The sequence below is a fragment of the Mastomys coucha genome, unplaced genomic scaffold, assembly GCF_008632895.1.
Source record: "Mastomys coucha isolate ucsf_1 unplaced genomic scaffold, UCSF_Mcou_1 pScaffold16, whole genome shotgun sequence".
Taxonomy (NCBI): domain Eukaryota; kingdom Metazoa; phylum Chordata; class Mammalia; order Rodentia; family Muridae; genus Mastomys; species Mastomys coucha.
In genome coordinates this window covers 10,201,659-10,223,327 of record NW_022196898.1, presented here as the reverse complement: position 1 = coordinate 10,223,327, position 21,669 = coordinate 10,201,659, and the positions used below count along the sequence as shown (strand labels likewise).

The window sequence follows — 21,669 nt, the reverse complement described above, 5'->3', positions numbered from 1 at the left end:
GACCTAATACCAATACTCCTCAATCTATTCCACAAAATAGAAACTGAAGGCACTCTACCCAATTCCTTCTATGAAGCCACAATTACTCTTATACCTAAACCATACAGAGACCTAACAAAGAAAGAAAACTTCAGACCAATTTCCCTTATGAATATCAATGCAAAAATACTCAATAAAATTCTTGCAAACTGAATCAAAGAACACATCAAAATGATCATCCATCATGATCAAGTAGACTTCATCCCAGGGATGTAGGGATGGTTCAATATATGAAAATCCATCAACATAATTCACTACATAAACAAACTCAAAGAAAAAAACATATGATCATCTCTTTAGATGCTGAGAAAGTATTTGACAAAATCCAACATCCCTTCATGATAAAAGTCTTGGAAAATCAGGAATTCAAGGCCCACACTTAAACATAGTAAAAGCAATATACAGAAAACGAGTAGCCAACATCAAACTAAATGGAGAGAAACTTGAAGCAATCTCACTAAAATCAGGTACTAGACAAGGCTGCCCACTCTCTCCCTACCTATTCAATATTGTACTTGAAGACCTAGCCAGAGCAATTAGACAACAAATGGAGCTCAAAGGGATATGAATTGGAAAGGAAGAAGTCTAATTGTTACTATTTGCTGATGATATGATAGTATACTTAAGTGACTCCAAAAATTCCATCAGAGAGCTCATAAACAATTTCAGCAAAGTAGGTGGATATAAAATTAACTCAAGCAAATCAAAAGCCTTCCTCTACACAAGGGATAAACAGGCTGAGAATGAAATTAGGGAAATGACACCCTTCACAACAGCTACAAATAATATAAAACACCTTGGTGTATCTCTAACTAAGCAAGTAAAAGATCTGTATGACAAGAACTTCAAGTCTCTGAAGAAGGAAATTGAAGAAGATCTCAGAAGATTGAAAGATCTCCCATGCTTGTGAATTGGGAGGGTTAATATAGTAAAAATGGCCATCTTACCGAAGGCAATCTACAGATTCAAGCCAATATCCATCAAAATCCCAACTCAATTCTTCACAGACTTAGGAAGAACAATTTGCAAATTCATCTGGAATCACAAAAAAAAACCAGGATAGCCAAAACTATTCTCAACAATAAAGGAACCTCTGGGGGAATCACAATCCCAGATCTTAAGCTGTACTACAGAGCAATTGTGATAAAAACTACATGGTATTGGTACAGTGACAGGCAGATAGATCAATGGAATAGAACTGAAGACCTAGAAATGAACCAACACACCATCACTTGATCATTATCAAAGGAGCAAAAACCATACAATGGAAAAAAACCCAGCATTTTCAACAGATGGTGCTGGCTCAACTGGCAGTTAGCATGTAGAGAAATGCAAATTGATCCATTCTTATCTCCATGTACAAAGCTCAAGTCCAAGTAGATCAGGGACCTCCACATCAAACCAGATACATTGAAACTAACAAAAAAGAAAGTGGGGAAGAACCTCGAGCAAATAGGCACAGGGGAAAATTTCCTTAAGAGGACGCCTGGGAAGGGAAAATAGAATAGATTTTATGAGTTGACTGGAGTGTGTGGGCAGAGTAGGCTGGAATAGGGAAGGAAGATGGGATTAAGGAGGAGAATGCAAGGAGAGACAGGTAGAATTAAGAGGCATCTGTGGTATGATATAGAAACCAAGTGAAGTAGAAACTCCTTAAAATATATGAAACCAATCCTAATGAAGTCTCCAAATAATGATGGAGATAGAGCACCAATTGGCCATCCCTTATTACCAAATGAAGCTTAGTACTGGGACTGGGTTACACGCAGACTTTACCTATTGTTTTATAAGTAGTTCTTTGAGAATTTCATAGAATGTGTTTTTATCACGTTTACTCTCCCTCCCCAACTCTTTCTAGAATCATTCCTTCCCTTCTCACTCAGCTTTGCTTCATTTTTCTCCATCAAGGCTAATTTGGGTAGGTCCATATTTTTAATGTGTGGCCTATTACTAGAACAGTGATCCTCCACCTTCCTAATACTGTATCCCTTCAACATACTTCCTCATGTTGTGGTGACCCCTAACCATGAAATTATGACATTACTACTTCATAACTATAATTTTTATACTGATATTAGTGGTGATATGAATATCTGATATGAAGAATATCTGATATGCATCCCTTAAAGGATATAGTTGCAACTCACAGGTTGAGGACCAATGTACTCAAGTGTCAGGGAGTATTTACTAGAGAAAACTGCCTCCACCCCTCCCAGGAGCTAAGGATCATAAAAGTCTTCTTGGCTAGTGGTGAAACTTTAAGTCCAACTCCCCTGTCCATAGTGTAATTTGGTCTGAATTAGGCTTGCACTGGTCTGGGCATGATGTCATACTTCTGTGCAAGTCCAGAATGCTGAGTCCAGATGACATGGCTTTTGTGTAGTCAGCCATTATTTCTTGTTCTCACACTCCTTTGTTGCCTCTCTTCTGAAATGTTTTTGAGTCTTTAGAGGAATTGGTTTTTATGTTGTTTTGTTTTATTTTGTTGTTTGTTTGTTTTTAGTTGTTTCAGACACCCTTTAATAAACAGCATTCCACCAAGAATAGAATAGTTCATTTACTCTCCCCAAATTGATTTTTGGTCAAGGTGTTTTGTTGCATCAAGAGAAACTTTAATTAACACAAGTTGGTACCAGCACAGTGGATTGTTTCTGTGATAGACTTGACCATGTTTAGGGGAGGATTGTGGGAGGTTTTTGAAACTTTGGACTAGAAAAGACATTGAGTGTTGAGATCTCAGGAAGATTTTCTGTAGATTAGAAGATAAGAACAAAAGAGCAGTTCAGAATATGGCAGCATGTGTTGTGAAGTTTCTGAGGGAACTTTAAAGACTCTATCAGGGCCATTTGCTATTTTGAATTGGGATTCTGTTATTCTGATGAGACAGGGCCAAAGAGACTTGAAACATTGAAGTGAAATCCTTGTATTATTGGGAAAGTTGATCCCAGTTGGCTGAAGCTAAGAAATTAGCAGTGGTTGAGAAGAGACCAGCATCACTAAGGTGAAACGTTATGATAAGTAGCTTACTCATGGTCCGCACAAACAAGATATATTCGAGAAGCAGCCAAGGGTGGATCTTGTGTTGGCAGATGAATTTTGTGGTTTATAAGTTGCTCATATGGTACTGGTTTTGAAGACATAAAGGGGTCATGAAGACCAGCTGAGGCTTAGAACACTGTGAGAGGCCAGGGATGGCCATTGGTGAAGGTTCAGCATCAGTGGCAGTTGAAGGCCTAGGACTGAAGTGATCATACAAAGAAGTTGAGGCATGTCATCGTAAAGAGAGACTATGAGAGGTTATTAGTGAAAGCACAGCCTAATAGTAGCAGAAGACTCCAGAATTTTGGAGATGTTAGTAACATGGAATTACCATCAAGAACAGGAGTAGTAGTTGAATAGAGTCCAATGGGGCCTAGAATATAAGCTATGTATGCTGCAGAGGCAGAGGTAAAGAAGTGACTCAAGATCCTTGGATGAGCCTAGAAGATTGTGACTGAATCCCAGGTAATTGGACACTGAGTTACATATACCATTGGGGTTTGGTTTTGCTTAGTTCAAAATGTTACTGTGTCCTGTTTCTTCCTTCTTAAAGAAGGTTTTTTATTTAATTTTGACTTTTACAGTAGCCCACAGATGAAAGAGTTTGGATTTTGAAGGAGATTTTGAATTCTTAGAGAGATTGGAAATTTCAAGGAGACTGAAATTTTAACGTGTTTGAGTTTGTAAAGACTGTGGGACTTTTAAAGTTATGTTTTTACTCTGAGATATAGAGGATAAATAAGAAAGGAAAGGTGTGGGTTAATAATGTGTTTGCATGCCAGACTGATAAAACTCAGTTGTGCTAGTTACTCTTTTGTCAATGAGACATACGAACAAGTTATGTGAAAGGAGGGAACCAAATCTGAAAAAAAATGCCTTTGTGACATCCAGGTAAAAGTCTTTTTGTAAACTAGTGGTCAATAGGGGAGGGCTCAGCCCATTTGGGGCATGCAATACCTGGACTTGTTGTCCTGGGTTCAATAAAAAAGCAGACTGAGCAAACAAAGAGCAATGTGGAAGTATAAGCCAAATAAATCCTTTCCTCCCCAACTTGCTTTTTGGTCATGGTATTTCCATGCATCAATAGAAACCCTAAGACAGCATTAAAATAAATACATACATACTAGGTCATCAATGCATGTGAGCATCATAAACTGTACTTAATGAGTCATATATGGTAAAGACTATTTTGGGGTTGATAGTGCTTAGTAATTTAAACAACAAAATAGGATTTGTACAACAAAATATGTACTTTTATACATCTATCTTGTCTGCAAGAAATTGAAATTGATTGCTCACAGTTTTAAAGCAATGAGTTATTTCCAATTGCATCTCACTCCTAAGATGCTCCTTTATTCCAAGTTGTAATTCTTGTGGCGATTTTTATCTTTTGAAGTTCCTATATTAAGGAGTCTATACATCAACACCTATACAACTTTTGATTTTTTTAAGTAAAAATCTTTATCAGATTATTGTCTTATTGAAAATACCATTATTTACACTAAGGAACATTTTCACAATTTGAATAAATGTGTACTGAAACCTCACCCTAACTTGTGTATTACACAGACACACATGAAACCCATACTCTAGCTTCTGGTTAATTATAAATTGGCAAACCCCCAAAGGAAGTGATTTTTTTTTATAGATCTAGAAGAAACATTTGTTTTGTTTTGTTTGGTTTGGTTTTTATCAAGACAGGGTTTCTCTGTATAGCCCTGGCTGTCCTGGAACTCACTTTGTAAACCAGGCTGGACTCGAATTCAGAAATACACATACCTCTGCTTCCCAAGTGCTGGGATTAATGGCATGCACCACCACTGCCTGCCCAGAAGAAACAATCTTACAAGAAGCCTCTCCTAAAAAAATACAGAGAGCCACTTATCAACTAATAACTATCCAAATAAAAAGTTTCTATGATGGACCTATATGAAACATTTCCTTAGAGATATCTGAATATATTAACAATCATGAGTTACTCCTACATCAGAAAGATAAATTTATTAATTTTATTATCTTCCTTTATTGTGAAGAAAGTAATCATTTCAATCACTAAAGAAGGCCCTGACACTGCTGTGTAAATATAATAGACAATAGATATTTAATTAAATCATATGCCAATTGGTTTCCTAGGTAAAGGGCAAGTGATAATACTCTCTCCTTTAACCTCTTTCTTCTGTCAATTGGAAAAGCAATTGTTCTTTTAGAAAGATTCCCAAGTGATCTTTTGCTTAAACCTCTTTTCTAATTATATGAGTTACATGTTTCTTCTTTATTCTCAGGAATGAAGGAGGGAATACTGTTGTTTTTTTTTTTTTAAGAAAACAGAAGACATGGAAAGGTGACCACAACCATATGTATTGAAATTTTCCATAGAAGAAAACCAAAAGAAGGGAAATGAAATAGTTACCAAAAATACAATTCAAGATAAAAACAAAACAAAAACCTTGTTTGTTTTTTAATGAGAAAGAGAAAGAAAGCCTATAAATGTGAGTGTGTGGAAAAGTGGAGTAAATTTGGGAGGACTAGGGGAAGGGGTATTCATAATCAGAAAATAGTATATAAAAAAAATATATTTTCAATATAAAAAGAAACCAGTTATAATATTACACATCCAAAGAAAAAATACCTAGGGTTTTGAAACTCAGTGTTGAAAATCTAAACAGCATACTTGGGAAGAAAATCACAAAATAATCTATAATAGTATATTCCTGTAAGATTACCAGACACAAAATATCTGTTATACTATCAAATTTTATAAGGACCAAATTTTCTTCAAATACTATGTAGTAATTTTGGAATAAAAAAATTCATATTTATGAATGAAGTATACTACAAAATACCAAGAAAACTCTGTATAAGTACATGTGTGTATGGATGAATAAATAAATGATTATGCTCTTTTATGAGAATTTATGTATAAGGATAGTAATCAATATTTCTCCAATTAATGAAGCAATCGCTCCTCTGGGGACCACCATAATTTTAATAAATATAACTAAGGTGAAATACACTAACATATTTTACAGATACAGAATTTTTTTTATTACATGTTTTCTTTATTTACAATATCTCCTTTCCCAGGTTCCCTCCAAAAGAAAAAATAAAAATTAAAATAAAATAAGAAAAAAACTTTAAAAAAAACTAAAACAATCCCCTGTTCCCTCCCCTCTCCCCCTGCTCACCACCCACCCTCTCCCATTTCCTGCCTCTGGCATTCCCCTACACTAGGGCATAGAACCTTCACAGGACCAAGGACCTCTCCTCTCATTGATGACTGATTAGGCCATCTTCTACTATACACATGCTTCTGGAGCCATGAGTCCCCCCATGTGTACTTTTTGGTTGGAGTTTTAGTCCCTGGGAGCTCTGAAGGTACTAGTTAGTTCATATTGATTTTCGTGCTAAAGGGCTGCAAACCCTTCAGCTCCTTGGGTCCTTTCTCTAGCTCCTTCATTGGGGACCCTGTACTCAGTCCAATGGATGGCTGTGAGCCTCTACTTCTGTATTAGTCGGGTACTGTCAGAGCCTCTCTGGATAAAGCTATATCATGCTCCTGTCAGACAACACTTGCTGATATCCACAATAGAGTCTGGATTTGATGATTGAATATGGGAAGGATTCCCAGGTAGAGCAGTCTCTGGATTGTCCTTCTTTCAGTCTTTGCTCCATAGTTTATCACTGAAAATCCTTCCATGAGTATTTTGTTCCCCCTTTTAAGAAGGAACGAAGTATCCACACTTTGGTCTTCCTCCTTCTTGAATTTCTTGTGGTTTGTGGATTGTACTTTGTGTATTCCGATCTTCTAGGCTAATAACCACTTATCAGAGAGTGCATACCATATGTGCTCTTTTGTGATTGGGTTACATCACTCAGATACAGAATTTTTTAAAAACTAATAATTTATAGAAATAATCTCCTATAAACTGTGTAAAAGCATTTACCTGTCAATAAAAATGTAATTGGCCAATGAGCTGAGGCCGGATTAGAAAGTGGGAACATCTGAGTGGGGGAGGGAGAGGGAGAGGGAAAGGGAGAGGGAGAGAGGGGGGGGGATTATGGGATTGAGTTAAATAGACACATAGCAAGATGGCCTCATGAAACTGAGGACCAGTTAAACAGGATAATTAAGTTATAAGACAGTTGGGGAACAGGCCCAAGCTTATGGCCTAAGCATTTATTCATAAATATGATTAAGTCTCAGAGTCTTTAATTCAGGAACACTGAGGCCAGGTGGAAAAGCCCTCAGTTACAATAATTAGTTCAAGAACACATAGAAACTTATAATTGATTCAAATCAGTTTTGAATTATATTGTTCTTTTCACAACTAAAATATTTCCAAAATTAAACTTCATTGAGGAAAACTGTAATTATAAATTCTTATCTAGCCAACTAACATACATATCTTTTATCCTCAGCCCTAGTTCTAAGTGAAGTGGTGTTGTCATATATGATAAGGCTCCATGGATTCCATCCTCAACATGGTCATGAACAACTTGGACTCCAACATTTTGAAGTCTTGAAACATACATGATCCCATCATCTCTCAGGACATCATATTGGCAGGTAAGTATATATGTTCGTGGCAAGTGCTGTAAGTGGGCATCACTGGCTAACAAGGGTAATGCTCTGTGGTCCATCAGCGCTGACAGGGAGAAAGACGATCTTCCGAGCACAGGCTCAGTGTACACATGGCCCTTTCTAAACTTGTCAGGGAGAAGAGTACTCCAGTTGACAAATCTGAACAGATGTCTGGACTCCAGAGGCATGTGCTGGTTTTTTCTCATTGCCTGTGGAAGTGCCTCATCCTTGGTAAAAAACAGACTCACAAGTTTTATGGCTATGTCCCTTGTCAGAACTATACCCTGTTCATTTTCTCGATGAGATGGCAAGTGAGTGTCAATCACCTGTAAGCCAGGATAAAGTAGGGCTTGCAGCTTGAGTTTATGCTTTACTTCTGGATCAATCTGCACCTGAAAAATATGATGTCCAGTGAGGCAAAGGATGCAACATTCCAACAGACAAAATGTAACCATGAAACAGAGATGGTAACAAACCTACAGAGTGTTGTCATAAAGCATGGCCATGCCAAAAATGCCTATAATACCTTTAATCACCATGAAATACCCTGGCACTGAAATATCATTTTTTAAAATATTGGTTAAGTATATTATAACATATGATAGAAAGTTTAGAAGGATACAGTGACAGAACATAAAAGAAGGGGAGACATATAAATATGTTTCACTAAAAGTAAATAATAGAAATAACACAGTCTAAAAGGTGACAGAGGATTTTACATATATAAATATGTAGAAATTATCCTTGACAACTGGCCAAAGTGCAGCTGATAAGAGACTGTAATGCTCGGCCCTGTATAGAACATCTGCATAATCTATGTCTTCCCAAGTCTCAGACACAGAAATATTCTAAGAGCCAGAGGTAGTAGATGACTCTAAGGAAACTATTTGTCTTGACACTGCAGGACAGTTGCAAGTCCAAACCAGACTAAATCTCTGGATGGAGAGGAGAAGTAAACACAAAGTTTCAGCCAGATCTGAGGAGCTGTTGACATTTGTTAGCTGCTAGGATAAGGAGAATTGGTTTCTTCTAAGAGTGTAGCCCCTGACAATTGAACATGCTCCAGTAGAAAATCCTACATCAAAGATTGTGTGAGTAGGGCAAATTAGACTCAGTGTACTTTTTTGTTTTTGTTTTTGTTTTGTATTTTTTTTTGAGGAGGAGGACTTAAATTCAGGTGGCTAGGGAAGATGGGATGTGTCTGGGAGGAGTTGGGGAAGTAGGTAAATTTGATCAAAACACATGGCCTAAAAATCTTTTCGGAAAACTTATTTTTCGTGTTTTATTGAAAACAAATTCTCTTCAACAACACATCTCAACCATAGTTTTGCCTCCCTCCACTCCTCCCAGTCCTTCCAACTAGCTCCTATCTTCCACAGTCCTTCTCACTCCCCCTCCATTTCCCTTTAGAAAAAAATAGACCTCCAAGAGAGAATAACCAAAAGGGACAAAATAAGATATACTTAGACAAGGAAAAAGTCTCTATAAAGAGGCAGAACCAGGCAGCCCAATAGCAACAAAACAGTACCAAGATCAGGCCAAAGAGTCAGAGACACATCCACTCCCACTGTTGGGAGCACAACAAAAACATCAATTTAACAACCATAATATACATGCAGAGGACTTGCTACAGACCCCTGCAGGCTCCATGGATGCCCCTATAGTTGAAAACTAATTTTTTAAGAAGACGAAATGAAGCACATATTATCATATTAGATATCTAATATATTAAGTAATAGAGAGACTCCTCCTCAGCAGGACACAGGTAAAAGGAAGTTTCATGGAGCTCTGCAAGTGTCCATTCTGTTCTAAGGATGCAATATGAATTGTATAAGGAGCTACACAGATCTAAGGGAACAGAGGCAGCTGCGCTAGGAGCTAACTTGTTAGAAAGATACTAAGGTGATAAAAGATTTAAGGAATGGTAATCATAGGAAATATCACCACCTAAATTTTTTGTTTATGCTTGCAAGGAAAGGCAGATTTCCGAATTCAGGTTTGGCCTGGGATAGGGGAAGGTAAGGCCCAGGTATGGTATAAATAGTAATTTCAGGCAAAATCCCACCAAGCTAGTTTATCTTCGGTGCTTAACAGAGGCAGACAGATCTGTGAATTCTTTTGCAATGTTAGAAAAAAAAAGTCCCAACTGTCTCCTAAAAATCAAGGGCCTACGTTCGTGGGACTCTAATTCATGGAATAATTAAAAGGGAACATAGGGTAAAGAATGAGGTATGTTTCATCTGCAAGGGATGAGCTTCCTAGAGAATTTTTAGAATAGCAAAAGAGAACTTCCTGAAGAACTATCTTCTCTATGCAGAACATAGAGAGAGAGCATTTCGAAAAGTTATCTTGAACAGAACGTAAGCCACCAGATTGGACTTGACGTCAAGTCATTTGTTTCACTACTCTCAAACACTCTCACAAGCTCTTTCCAAGCCAAGGCTAGTCCTTGGCAATTCTACAACTCCAGTAGGGCCCTGATATCAAAGGTAGATAGTCAGAAGAAGAACAAAGAACAAAGAACACACAGGCCAGTTTACAAGGTAAACACAGACTTAAACATCTTCAACAACCAAATCAAAGTCAACAATACTTGGGTAAATAATATAAGAGGATTAGCTTCACCTCATTCCAACAGTACAAGAATGATTCAACATATTCAAATTTATAAATAAATTTCTGTATACAAATACAATGAAGGACCAAAAAAATCACAATTGTTATAGAAGATTCAGAACATTCCCCTACAAATCCACCATTCCTTTATGATTGTGAAACAAAAGTTTAAAAACATAGATAAGAAAGAGTGCATTTGGAAATACAATGATTATAAGAAATCAGTTTCCAACAATAAACCACATGAAAATAACACTGAAAACATTTTCTCTAAAATTATGAGGCAGAGGTATCTGATCTCTCCACACTTTTTCAAATAATAGTGGAAACCTTACCTGGTGAAGTAAAGAATGGCAAGGTAAAAACTGGAAAGGAAAAGCTGAATTCTTCATGCTTATGGATGATACAGTTAAACGTATAGGATTAGTATTTAAAAAAATCCATGTATGCTCCATCAGAAGGCTCTTAAATCTCATAAATATCTTCACCAGAACAAGATGAAATAAAGTCAGCCATAGCTATCAGAATCTTTATTTTGTTTTCTTTGTTAGAGATTAATTAACAAGACTCTTTATAATGTTTTAATGCCTGAAGAATTTATCCCCAGAGGCACCTTTTATGAAGAAAATGAAGATTGAAGTAAAAGTAATATTGACAGGAAGATAGACATGTAGATAAATATAACAGTAAACGTATCACCCAAATTGGCCCTGTTATGCTCAGTTGACGTTTCATTCAAGACCACTGTAATTCTGTGGGAATGAAGGCTCCTTTTCAAGGAATGATACCAGCGGAACAGATCCAGCAGAACAAGCAGATCCAACAGCTACGCCTCACCACAGAGCTAACCATGCTATACCTGCTGTGTCACCGCTGCAGCCAGAGTTCCTCCAGAACTGTCTCCTGACACCGCAATTCGGGTAGGATCTACTCCATACTGTGTAAGAATTTTATCCTGAAGAAAAAACTTGACTGCTGTGACACCATCTTCAAATTGTGCGGGAAAATGATGTTGAGGAGCTAGCCTGTAGCTTTAACACAGACCAGGAAAGCATGCAGAGTGTAAATGTATCACAACCAGCAACATCTCAAAATCCAACACATTCACTATGACACTAAGTCCTCCTGGTCAGCTTTTAAAAACTGATCCACGGTTTTCTCTTAAGGATTAATTAGAATAAAAATTAATATAAAATTATTTAAAACATGTAATTAAGATAGTTGATGGTCTCCTGCCTGAAGATAATAGATTGCTGCAAATCCCTTAGTTTTGTAAGGAAAATTTTTATTCCAAGTGCATTTTATACTGGGGATATTCTGTATCTTTCTTCACGTTCTTAACATAACTGGCTATACAAACATATTCTGGTTTTGTTCTTCAGAATGTCAAAATTTACAAATATCTATATTTAGTGTTGAAAGTTTATGGTAGGAATCCTAGAATATAATGTGAACTGCCCTAAAAATCCTAAAGAGTAATTTAGATATTGCTATATACACAAGATTTGTTTATATCTATTATGTCAAATATAGTAAATTTAGAAGATTGCAAATCATAATGATTAGACTAAATGTATGTCAGGTTCTGTATCTCTGAATTAAAATATGATTCCAATTTAGAATTTCCCCAAATAATAGGCTGTTTCAGTATCATAATCTAGTAACTAATATATAAAGTTTTTCTGGGTTTCATAAGCATAATAAACGTGTTAGAAACTACTTTCTTTAGATGGTTATGCAGTTTTACCAAAATTCACATAGTTTAAAAAATGTTATCATTGAAGATCAAAAATATTGGATTAGAAATTTTGAGTTATGTTTTTGTAATTATGAGCTAAGGAGAAGATGGATGAAAAATGTCCTCTCAAGAGATTCAGAAATCTAGAGTATACTAATATGAGCAAGAAAATAATGGGCTATCCTAAGATACTACAGTACACATGCTCCAAATGCCTTAAGAGTATAAAGTTACTTTTTGAGAATATGTGTTCAATATTTCAAATGACCTTAAACTTTATTACCTACAACACTCTAGACCACTCTAAACCATTTTAAACCTGTGAGTCATGCCCCCAAAGATGTTCAGGTATTTGCATTATTATTCATAATACTAGCAAAATTACAGTTATGAAGTAGCAATGAAAATACTTTTATGGCAAGGGGTCACCACATGAGGAACCTTATTAAAGGTCACAACATTAGAAGTTGAGACTGTTCTAAATAATAATATTAATTAATAATCTTTAATTATTTCAAAACTAAACATTTTATCTCAAGCATAAATATGATTAAATATTTCAATTTAATAATTAATTTCCTCCTTCCTGTCTGACCATGTAATAAGGAATGCAACTGGACCTTATAGAACCTAAGCAATAAGATTTCACAAAGTAGTCTAATTCAAAAGTTTTTGTTTTGTTTTGCTTTGTTTTTTTAAGGACAATATTTAGGATGTTGGACTCCTTTAAAGGATAGTCTATGCAACAATTGTGATAGATAGTATAGTAAATTTTAAAATTCAAATTTCAGGCATAGATGTATTATTTGGAAATTGAACATATAAACAGTAAAGACAAATATCATACTAGCCAAAGAAATATAACTCTTACTCTATTCCTACAACAACAGCGTCAAGTTTGTTGGCAGTCCATCTATTCAGGAAATCAAAAGCCCTCTGCTCTGAAATGAAAAGAGAAAGGTCAAAGTATTCTGTGTAACTAAAAAAAGTATCATAAATAATGACTGATATCTATATGAGAAATGTGATTTCAGATTATCAGACAGGAACCTTTATTTCCTACCCCTGTTTCCATGCAGAGGGCACTGAACCAATGCAACATTCTTGAATCTCTCTCAAGAGATGAAGATATGACTTTGCATATTGGTATTTTAAAGGTGAAAATTAGACTTGGAATATTTTAGTTTTAACTTGTCATCTTCTATATACCATGCAATATCCCTTCTTATATCCCTTTGTGAACTGGTGTACTGTACTATCCTCTACTCCTTCATTCTGGAAGTTTTAGACAGTAGAGGAAGTTAATTGGTCTTCTTACAGTCACCACAGCCAGATCTATGATCCAAGACTCTGCCATCAACTGATAAACATTAACACTCATTGTCTTCATTAGAAATAACCATTTTGCCATTCAAGTACATCAGCAGTTCTCAACCTGTGGGTCACAATTCTTTTGGCAGACCTCTATATCCAAAATTATTTACATTAGGATTTATGTAAATAAATTATAGTTTATTTATGTAACAAAATTATAGTTATGAAATAGCAACAAAAATAATTTTATGGTTGTGGGACACCACAACATAAGGAAATGTATTAAAGGTTTGCAACATTAGAAAGTTTGAAAACTATTGGTCTATATGAACTCTTGACATAGTCTTTCAGTTGGGTCATGAATTCAGGAAGAAGGAATGCAGTAGATCTCTCTCTTTACATACATACGTGTGTGTGTGTGTGTGTGTGTGTGTGTGTGTGTGTGTGTGTATGTGTGTGCTATAGATATGTAAGTAGATAATATATAGATAGACAGATAAATATTGTTTATGTAAGTTAACAACTTCATTTCTTAAAAGCTTTGTTTTATGAATATGTTCCATTAGATGATGTTGCAATGATTAATTAGGACATTAACCCAAATTCTAAGAAATAGCAACTAAGCTTTTTAAAGAACCCTTAATAAGTTAATGTAAGGCTTTAATGTACACATAGGCATTAGCACATCTGGCACACAAGCCATTGACTCTTTCCCAACACATATAGAAGCCCATTTGTTTCGCTTCTTTGCTCACAGCCATTGTACTGGTCTTACAATTTATCTTGAGTCACTACAAACACTCTACAATCTATAAACACTCTATAAACTTTTATTAACTGGAAGAAACAAAACAGAATGCAAAAGTAGTACTGTTCTTTAAGATTTGTGCCCAACATGGGGCAAGGACTGATCCAAACCATCATTTTCAATATACTGAATTCTATTGTCATTTTTGAACTGCAAGGGAGCATACTAAAAATCTACCATATTAAAAATCTCATACTCTTTTTTAAATTGAGGAATCAATTGACTATTCAGATATTACCTGAGGTTGATAAATTTTTATATATTATTTATAATTTTTACAGTTTCATTAACTTGCTTGTTTTTGTAATTTACTTGCAATGGCTTTCCATTGTTATTTTCCATTGTTACTGTTATTTTCCAAAGGTTAATTTTTTTATTTTTTATATCTATCAGCTTTATATGCCCTTTAAAATTATTACAAGAGACAAGCACAGAATCTGAACTTTATGTATTGGACTTGTTTATCAAGTTTTGTTTTGTGTTTTCCCCTTAGAGTCAAGTCACAGAACTTCCCTATATGCTTTACACTTTAGTAATAAATTACAAACTCCCTCTAAAATCAAGAGCATGTACTTCTTATATGCATCCTTTCAAAATTATAGCTGCTGAAAAAATCCAGAGGCCAAGGAGAAAATGTAGCAATTGACTTATACATGTCATTTTTTTTTTTTTTTTTGGTTTACTGCATATGAAAGATAAATACAATGCCACCCAAGGAAAGCGCTTTCACTGGGATTCACTTGCTAGAACATTATTATCCCAGACTGCAGGAAGCCCTGAGTTTGAACCCTAATACTACACAGGCCAGGTTTGAGAAAAATGCATTTCATCATACTAGTCAAGAGGTAAAAGATGATAAGTAAAATGTTATTACCCACTAAGTAGTACTTTCTATGGAAGACTAAGATAGATGAGTTCCTATTTTATAAACAAAAGTAAACAAACACGGATCAGTGTAAAGTACACTCTGCAGTGGAAGTCTCTATCAGAGTACTCCTCAAACATATCTGTATGTATCATTGTATTGGATATCTATCATGTATATCTCTATTATGTCCATATATATAAATATATATATGCATATATATGCATATATATATATATACTTATGTATACAAACATGCAACTAGTCATTCTATTGCCTTATACAATAAACTTACTAAAACTCCCGAAACAAAAACCTCCTCCATGAAAATAGATCACAGCTCGTCTTGGGGCTTCTGACTTTCTCTTGGGTAAGTACAAACGCACAGGAATGTCCACAAAGGCAGTATCAGTTACTTCAATGTGTTCATCAGAATGTGGTTGTGTATAATCCAGACTGATTATCATGGAGATAAAGTCTTCATATCTCATAACACCTATGTTTTCAAGGCACAGAGCCTATAAAAAAAACAAAATAAAAAAATTCAATGTTATATCTGTAATATCAAATATATGTGAAATTTAGAAGAAGAAAACAGGAAAAAAGCAACAAAGAGAAGCCAAAGATGAATAAAGAATTTGTAAAAATTAAACCCAAACAATATTATGACCATCTTTTTCAATGACCCTATACCTTTGAAAATATGAAGTGTTTTAGATTAAATGTTATTTAGAAAAGCATCTTTATTTACATTTTAAAGACTTTTTGTATTTATTGCTTAATTTTAAATATTTCAAAAATTTAGTGTCTTATAATTCCTCTAATTATCTATGTTGTAATATATTCCTTCTAAAATTACATTATTTACTTAAATTTTATATATTATGATATGACCACATTAGTCATAATCTGAACTTGTTTTCCTGTTTGTTTTTCATTTTTTTAACTCTACCTATTTACCTAAAGTTGTTCTTTGATTTTGCTGCAGAAATCTGACAAGCCTACCTAGAAACTGGATAATTTACTCAAGAAATATATCTTTAAAATTCCAGTACTTCCAGCCTTTATAACTTCATGTATTACATATGCCTGTTCTCTATATTTTGATGAGGGAAATGTACTGAGAAATTGCAGCCGTACCCATCAAATTCATTCCCATACATGAGCACTGTCCAAAAAGTCTGAAGCAGCATGCTTGTACCATATCCTCTGAGCTTATATTACAGCTTGTAGTTTAGTTTTATGGGATTCATGGCTGTGCAACTGAGTGAATCTCTGATTCCTGTTCCTTCTCTTTGGCTCTTTTTCCTCTGATTATTTGTCTTATCCAACTTTGATGTGATTTTTTAAATCTTATTACATTTATATTGATATATATATATTTAAATGACTGAATGAATTAAAGCCTACAAATTATGGTAAAAGTTAATGACTGAACTACCACTTAAACCTGCAGGCATAAGGAATACGTTTTCCCCAGTAGAGTAACACTGTACATATCAACTACTCCAGCACAAGGCTGACATTGAGGAGTAGTTGACCAACACATACATAATGGACTCTGTCCATTTAGTGTGCTTTTATTTGGTTACACTTTAGTGGGATTTTTGTTCTGTTTCAGTTTTACTTTTTGGTTGTTATTATGTTTTGTTTTCTAGGTTTTCATGGAGTTTGTTGTATTCAGTTTTGAGTTGATTTCTTGGAAAATATTACTTTGTAGATATGGAGGAGGAGAAGATATAGAAGAAGTTGGGGGAGGAAAAATATTATCAAAATATGCTTCAATTTAAAACTTGTTTTACATAACAAAGTATAATAAAAACTAGAAAGCTATTGATCAATGTACACTGACATTATTATATTAAAATCCATGCAATAATAATACCAGTAAGAAAGTTATTAATAAGTTCTAGTACAGAATAAATAAATGAATATTTTTAGTGTATACAGGAGTATACTTTATGCTAATATTTAATAAATGTTGCCTAATTATTTAAGTATTCTTTAATTATTCATTCTAGAGATGCAAGTAAGATGTATCAATAGATAGAGATAAGTGTCTCCAACCACGAATATTTCTAAGATCCAACTTCTAGAAAAGTAGAACTGATCCTTTTTTTATTAGATATTTTCTTTATTTACATGTCATATGAATTCTCCTTTCCCAGTTTCCAACAAACAAACAAACAAACAAACAAAAAACAACAAGATCAAACCCTTGTTGCCTCCCCCCTCCCCATGCTTGCCACTCCACTCTCTCCCACTTATTGGCCCTGATATTCCCCTACACTGGGGCACAGAATCTTCACAGGGCCAAGGGCCTCTCCTTCCATTGATGATTGACTTTGCAATCCTCTACTATACACGTGCTGCCAGAACAATCAGTCCTACCATGTGGTAGTCCTTGCTTGGTGGTTGAGTCCCTGGGAGCTCTGAGGGTACTAGTTAGTTTATATTGTTGTTCGTCCTAAGGGGCTGCAAACCCTTCATCTCCTTTGGTCCTTTCTCTAACTCCTTCATTTGGGGTAGAACTGACCCTTAAATGATATCCTTTGACCACTACACGTGCTTTGGCATGAACCTTCCGTCCAACACACACACACACACACACACACACACACACACACACACACACACTAGTTAATTGAATAATTTTGAAATGTAACAAAAGTTCATAAGTATTTTCTAATTGAATATAAAAACATATGAACTGTTAATATGACTGCATAGGATATCAGTATATTCAGATAATTTTCATTCAATGAATATGGTCTTGGTTTTTAGGAAATGGCTTTATTTAGTTTATGTCAATGTTTTTTGGATTTAAAATGATACTTAAGCATTTTAGGACTATAAAGAAAACTACCTATGTAGAGATTATCACATGTTCTTCTAATATGCCTGATCATTATTACACAGAACGATCCACATAAATATTAAATTAGTACTCTCACTTTTATGTTAATGGGTACAGTGCAGAGTCAAGGAAGTTTCTCATGGTTATGTGTGGACATTTTACAAAACTCTTTCAAAACAACATATGATTGCAAAATAATGCACTGATTTTTTTCAAGGCTATATAATAAAGAACTTTATATTTTTATTTTCAGACAATAAAAAGCAAGAATATTTATTGTCTTTGCAATCTAAATTGTAGGACTCAGTGCTAAAATTATCAAAGATTTCTAGATATGCTAAGATAAACTAATTACATCTTCATTTTGTCTATTATCCTTGCAGAAGTACAGGATAATAATTAATAATGTCAAATACATAGAGTGTCTATTTTAATGATATATGCATGATGATTGGGAACGTGAAGCTGACAAAGTAACAGCAATATATTAGAGTGAGATGTTCTGATAGAAAGGGTGATATCGATGAAAGCATGGATATTTCTCATTAACTATTTATGAAATAGTCAGAAAAGAACTGACATGGGCTGGTTCCTGTATTCATTCTTCAATCAAGGCATCAGAACACTTGAAAAAGAGAACTGTGAGAGAAAGACACAGACTCAGAACTTTTTACAGAACTTTAGTTTTAGTTGTCATAGATCTGTACATCTTTTAAACCTTGGACTGCTGTAACTTCTGATCTATTAATTCTGCTAGCTTAGATTTTCAGCCTCCAACTGTTAGAGTTTCAAAGGGTACTGACTTTCTGCAAGGTACCCACTTTGCACATAAAGAGCATGGATAAATAATGCAGCCTGGGGCTCAAATTTAAACTGCTACTCTTTCTTTGTGCACTCTTATGAATATATATTTCCTCTCATAAACTATACAGTAAGAAGACAGTATATGAGAGGAGATATATATATATATATATATATATATATATACACACACACAAAGAAAGCATATATATTACAGCTTCAAAGTGTCAGTTTCTAACTCTACAGGAACAATTATAGCAATATATCCACTCTACATATTCTAAGATAACCCCAGAATTCCAACAGTTTAGATTTAGAGACAGACAACAGAAGCCATGAAAATAAGAAAATTTCTAATTTGTTACCAAGAAAGTACTGTCAATAATTCATATCTTTATACAAGATAAAAACAGGAAACCAAAACAATTTTTTCTTAGAACTTAAGTGAAAATCATATTAACAATATTCTTTACAAGTGATGTTTCCTTAAAAATTATATCAATAGTATTATCAAAATATTCAAAAGCAATCATTCTTATTCATAGAAAACAATATATTCCTCTTACCATAAGGGAGCAAGTTTTAGCAACGGCATCCAAGGCCATTACTTTCCAGGTTTCTTCAATGTTGTCAGGTATGGGTGTATAAATATAAGATAAAAAGCTAACACAAAGAAGCCCCAAAGAGAGAGCTTTGAATCCCATACTATCCTAGATTCTTCCCAGGACAAAGAATAAAATATTTCCATAAATACTGAAGAAGAAGCCACAGAATGAGTACAGACTGGTAACCCTCACAGGTAAAAAAAATAAACTATTCCCAAGATGTGAAGCTGATTCTTATTGCAAGCAGTGCAGTGTCATTTCTAACTTGTTTTGCAAGTACAAAGAAAGACTAGGAAGATGTTGAAATTCACCAGGTGAGGTACCTATTATTAACATGCAGTTTAAATTCCCTGCAGGGTTTCTTCATTCTGTGATATTAATGCATAAAAGGGTTTTAGGAAATCAGGACCGAAATGCAAGCACTGGATAATCTTGGAAGGAGTTTTTGGTACTTGTATAATTTTCTAATAGGTTTATAATAAGTTATTTGATATCCAGTTAAAAATATATGTTAATATCATTACTAATCATTATTACCTATGTTAACAAACCATGCCTGTTGTGGACCAAGTTTTAGAATGAAGGAAAGGGTGTGTGGAGACTTGTTCAAGTTCTATCATGTACCACAAGCTATAACTTTAAACCTGGACCAGAATTACCAGAATGTTCAGAACAAGTATTTTAGCAAACATTCTGGCATTTAGAAAGTTGCATTATATGACGATTGAAGTTCATGAGTCAACATGGCTTAGATTAGCTGCTTAGCATTAGTAAAATATTGTTTCTGGGTGTGCCTGCAAGGGTGTTTTCAGAAAACAATGATGTTTGTATTGGTTGCAAGACTTGCAGATGTGATTGGATATCATCAGATGCACTGAAACTATGAGTAGAAGAAAAATGAAAAGAAAGAGTCATTTCACACTTTTTTCTCTCTTCTTAAGCTAACCTTGTTATAATTCTAATAATATTAATCTTAATCTGCTTCCACCTTCTATCCTTGTCCTGGGCTTGTCATCCACGTACTTGAAAATGTGTTCTTGTTTTTAAGTACCCTCATCCTGAAGTTTTCACCTTTCTTCTGCAGTTGTTTTTGAGCCTGGTGAAATTCCTGATAATTCCTAAGTTCCTGTGATTAATTATTTATCCCATTTGCATTAAGGAGTCTCACCCAATCTCAGAAAACCTGCTAAGGTACTCCCTTAAACTTCTTTCCATATTTTCCTTCTTCCCTCTCCTTTCCTACCCATTGACTAATTGAAAGACAATGTACCTGATGATATTCTATTACTGTTGGTCCTAGGAAGCATATTGTCCCTCTTTTCCTAGAATGCTTGAAGAAATAACCTTTGCTTACTTATCCCTTGTTTAGCAAATTTCTTTTCTACCATTGGATTTCATGCTTCGGGGCTTTGGTCTGTAAGAGTTAGAGACTTTCACAAGAGCCCCTGTCCTTTAGGCTTTAGGACTTTAAACTTATCTCATCTCTGGAACATCTCTACTTCTCCAACTTCTAAACAGAAACCTGTAGAACTTTCCTTCTATAGTATCATTCACCAGTTCAAATATTTTATAGAGACTTTATGTATCTGGGGATGTTTACAGAACCTTTCATGTATGTATATGATTCTTCCTCATATGAGCCAGAGTCAGGATACTTCAGAGATGCAATAGATTGGGAGTTTTCTTTCTCATGTGTCACTACTAACTGAACATTACATATATAAAATTAATTTTAGTGGTATTATATAATAAACTCAGAAAATTCTTCAGAGCCAAATTTTTATTTTTTCTATTAGAAGCTGACCCTTTGTCTTTACATAGCAATTTAAGCCTCTTTATCTACCTTATCCTACCTTCAGCCTCATCTACCTTTTTGATATCATGCAGTATTTAATCTCTCTTCTCTAAATTCTATGTTGATAATTTATTTTGAAATAACCTACTTTTAAAAATAGGATTTAATTTCTTTAAAGAGATGTTTTACTCAATAAAGTTCACTAAGTCATAACTGTAGATTTCAAGGTCCACATTACTTAAACAAGCAATTTGCTCACTTTATTATATATCTTGCAATCTTTCTTCCCAAATTGACTAAGCATAACTTAAAATAATCTATCATTTAAAGAGGAAAACTACTAAAATTAATACTCAGTACTATAATACACACCTAACAGTAACTGTCCTGTAAGAACTTACATCCATCTTTTCAAGTAAGCTATAGAAAGATGAACTACATCCTTCTAATACCTGACGATTTAGAACTTTTCACATATAAGGCTTCAATAAATTTTTCCTGTAAGTTAATGGACAACCTCTTTAGTTAGTCAATTAATGCCTAATCAATCTACAGATTCAATGCAATCCCCATCAAAATTCCAACTCAATTCTTCACAGACTTAGAAAGA

At 34.5% G+C, this 21,669-nt stretch overlaps 1 protein-coding gene across 1 annotated transcript; it reads right to left on the bottom strand.

Annotated features, from left to right (window-relative positions):
- Nucleotides 1-7,221: 7,221 nt before the first annotated feature.
- LOC116092930 (arylacetamide deacetylase-like 2) lies at nucleotides 7,222-19,515 on the bottom strand. Its single transcript, XM_031373939.1, has 5 exons — nucleotides 19,226-19,515; nucleotides 15,297-15,519; nucleotides 12,886-12,955; nucleotides 11,136-11,307; nucleotides 7,222-8,052 (listed from the first exon to the last, which is right to left on the bottom strand). Exons 1-5 carry the CDS (start codon nucleotides 19,361-19,363, stop codon nucleotides 7,450-7,452), a joined length of 1,206 nt encoding a protein of 401 aa, XP_031229799.1. The 5' UTR covers nucleotides 19,364-19,515; the 3' UTR covers nucleotides 7,222-7,449.
- Between the last annotated feature and the right edge of the window lie 2,154 nt (nucleotides 19,516-21,669).

Excerpts from the sequence above, each read along its gene's own strand:
- LOC116092930 (XM_031373939.1), bottom strand. The coding sequence starts at position 19,363 with ATGGGATTCAAAGCTCTCTCTTTGGGGCTTCTTTGTGTTAGCTTTTTA. Across the intron at positions 15,520-19,225 it reads CTAAAACTTGCTCCCTTATG|GCTCTGTGCCTTGAAAACAT; the intron begins GTAAGAGGAATA and ends TTTTTTTTATAG. Across the intron at positions 11,308-12,885 it reads GCTGTTGTTGTAGGAATAGA|CTACAGGCTAGCTCCTCAAC; the intron begins GTAAGAGTTATA and ends TCTGTGTTAAAG.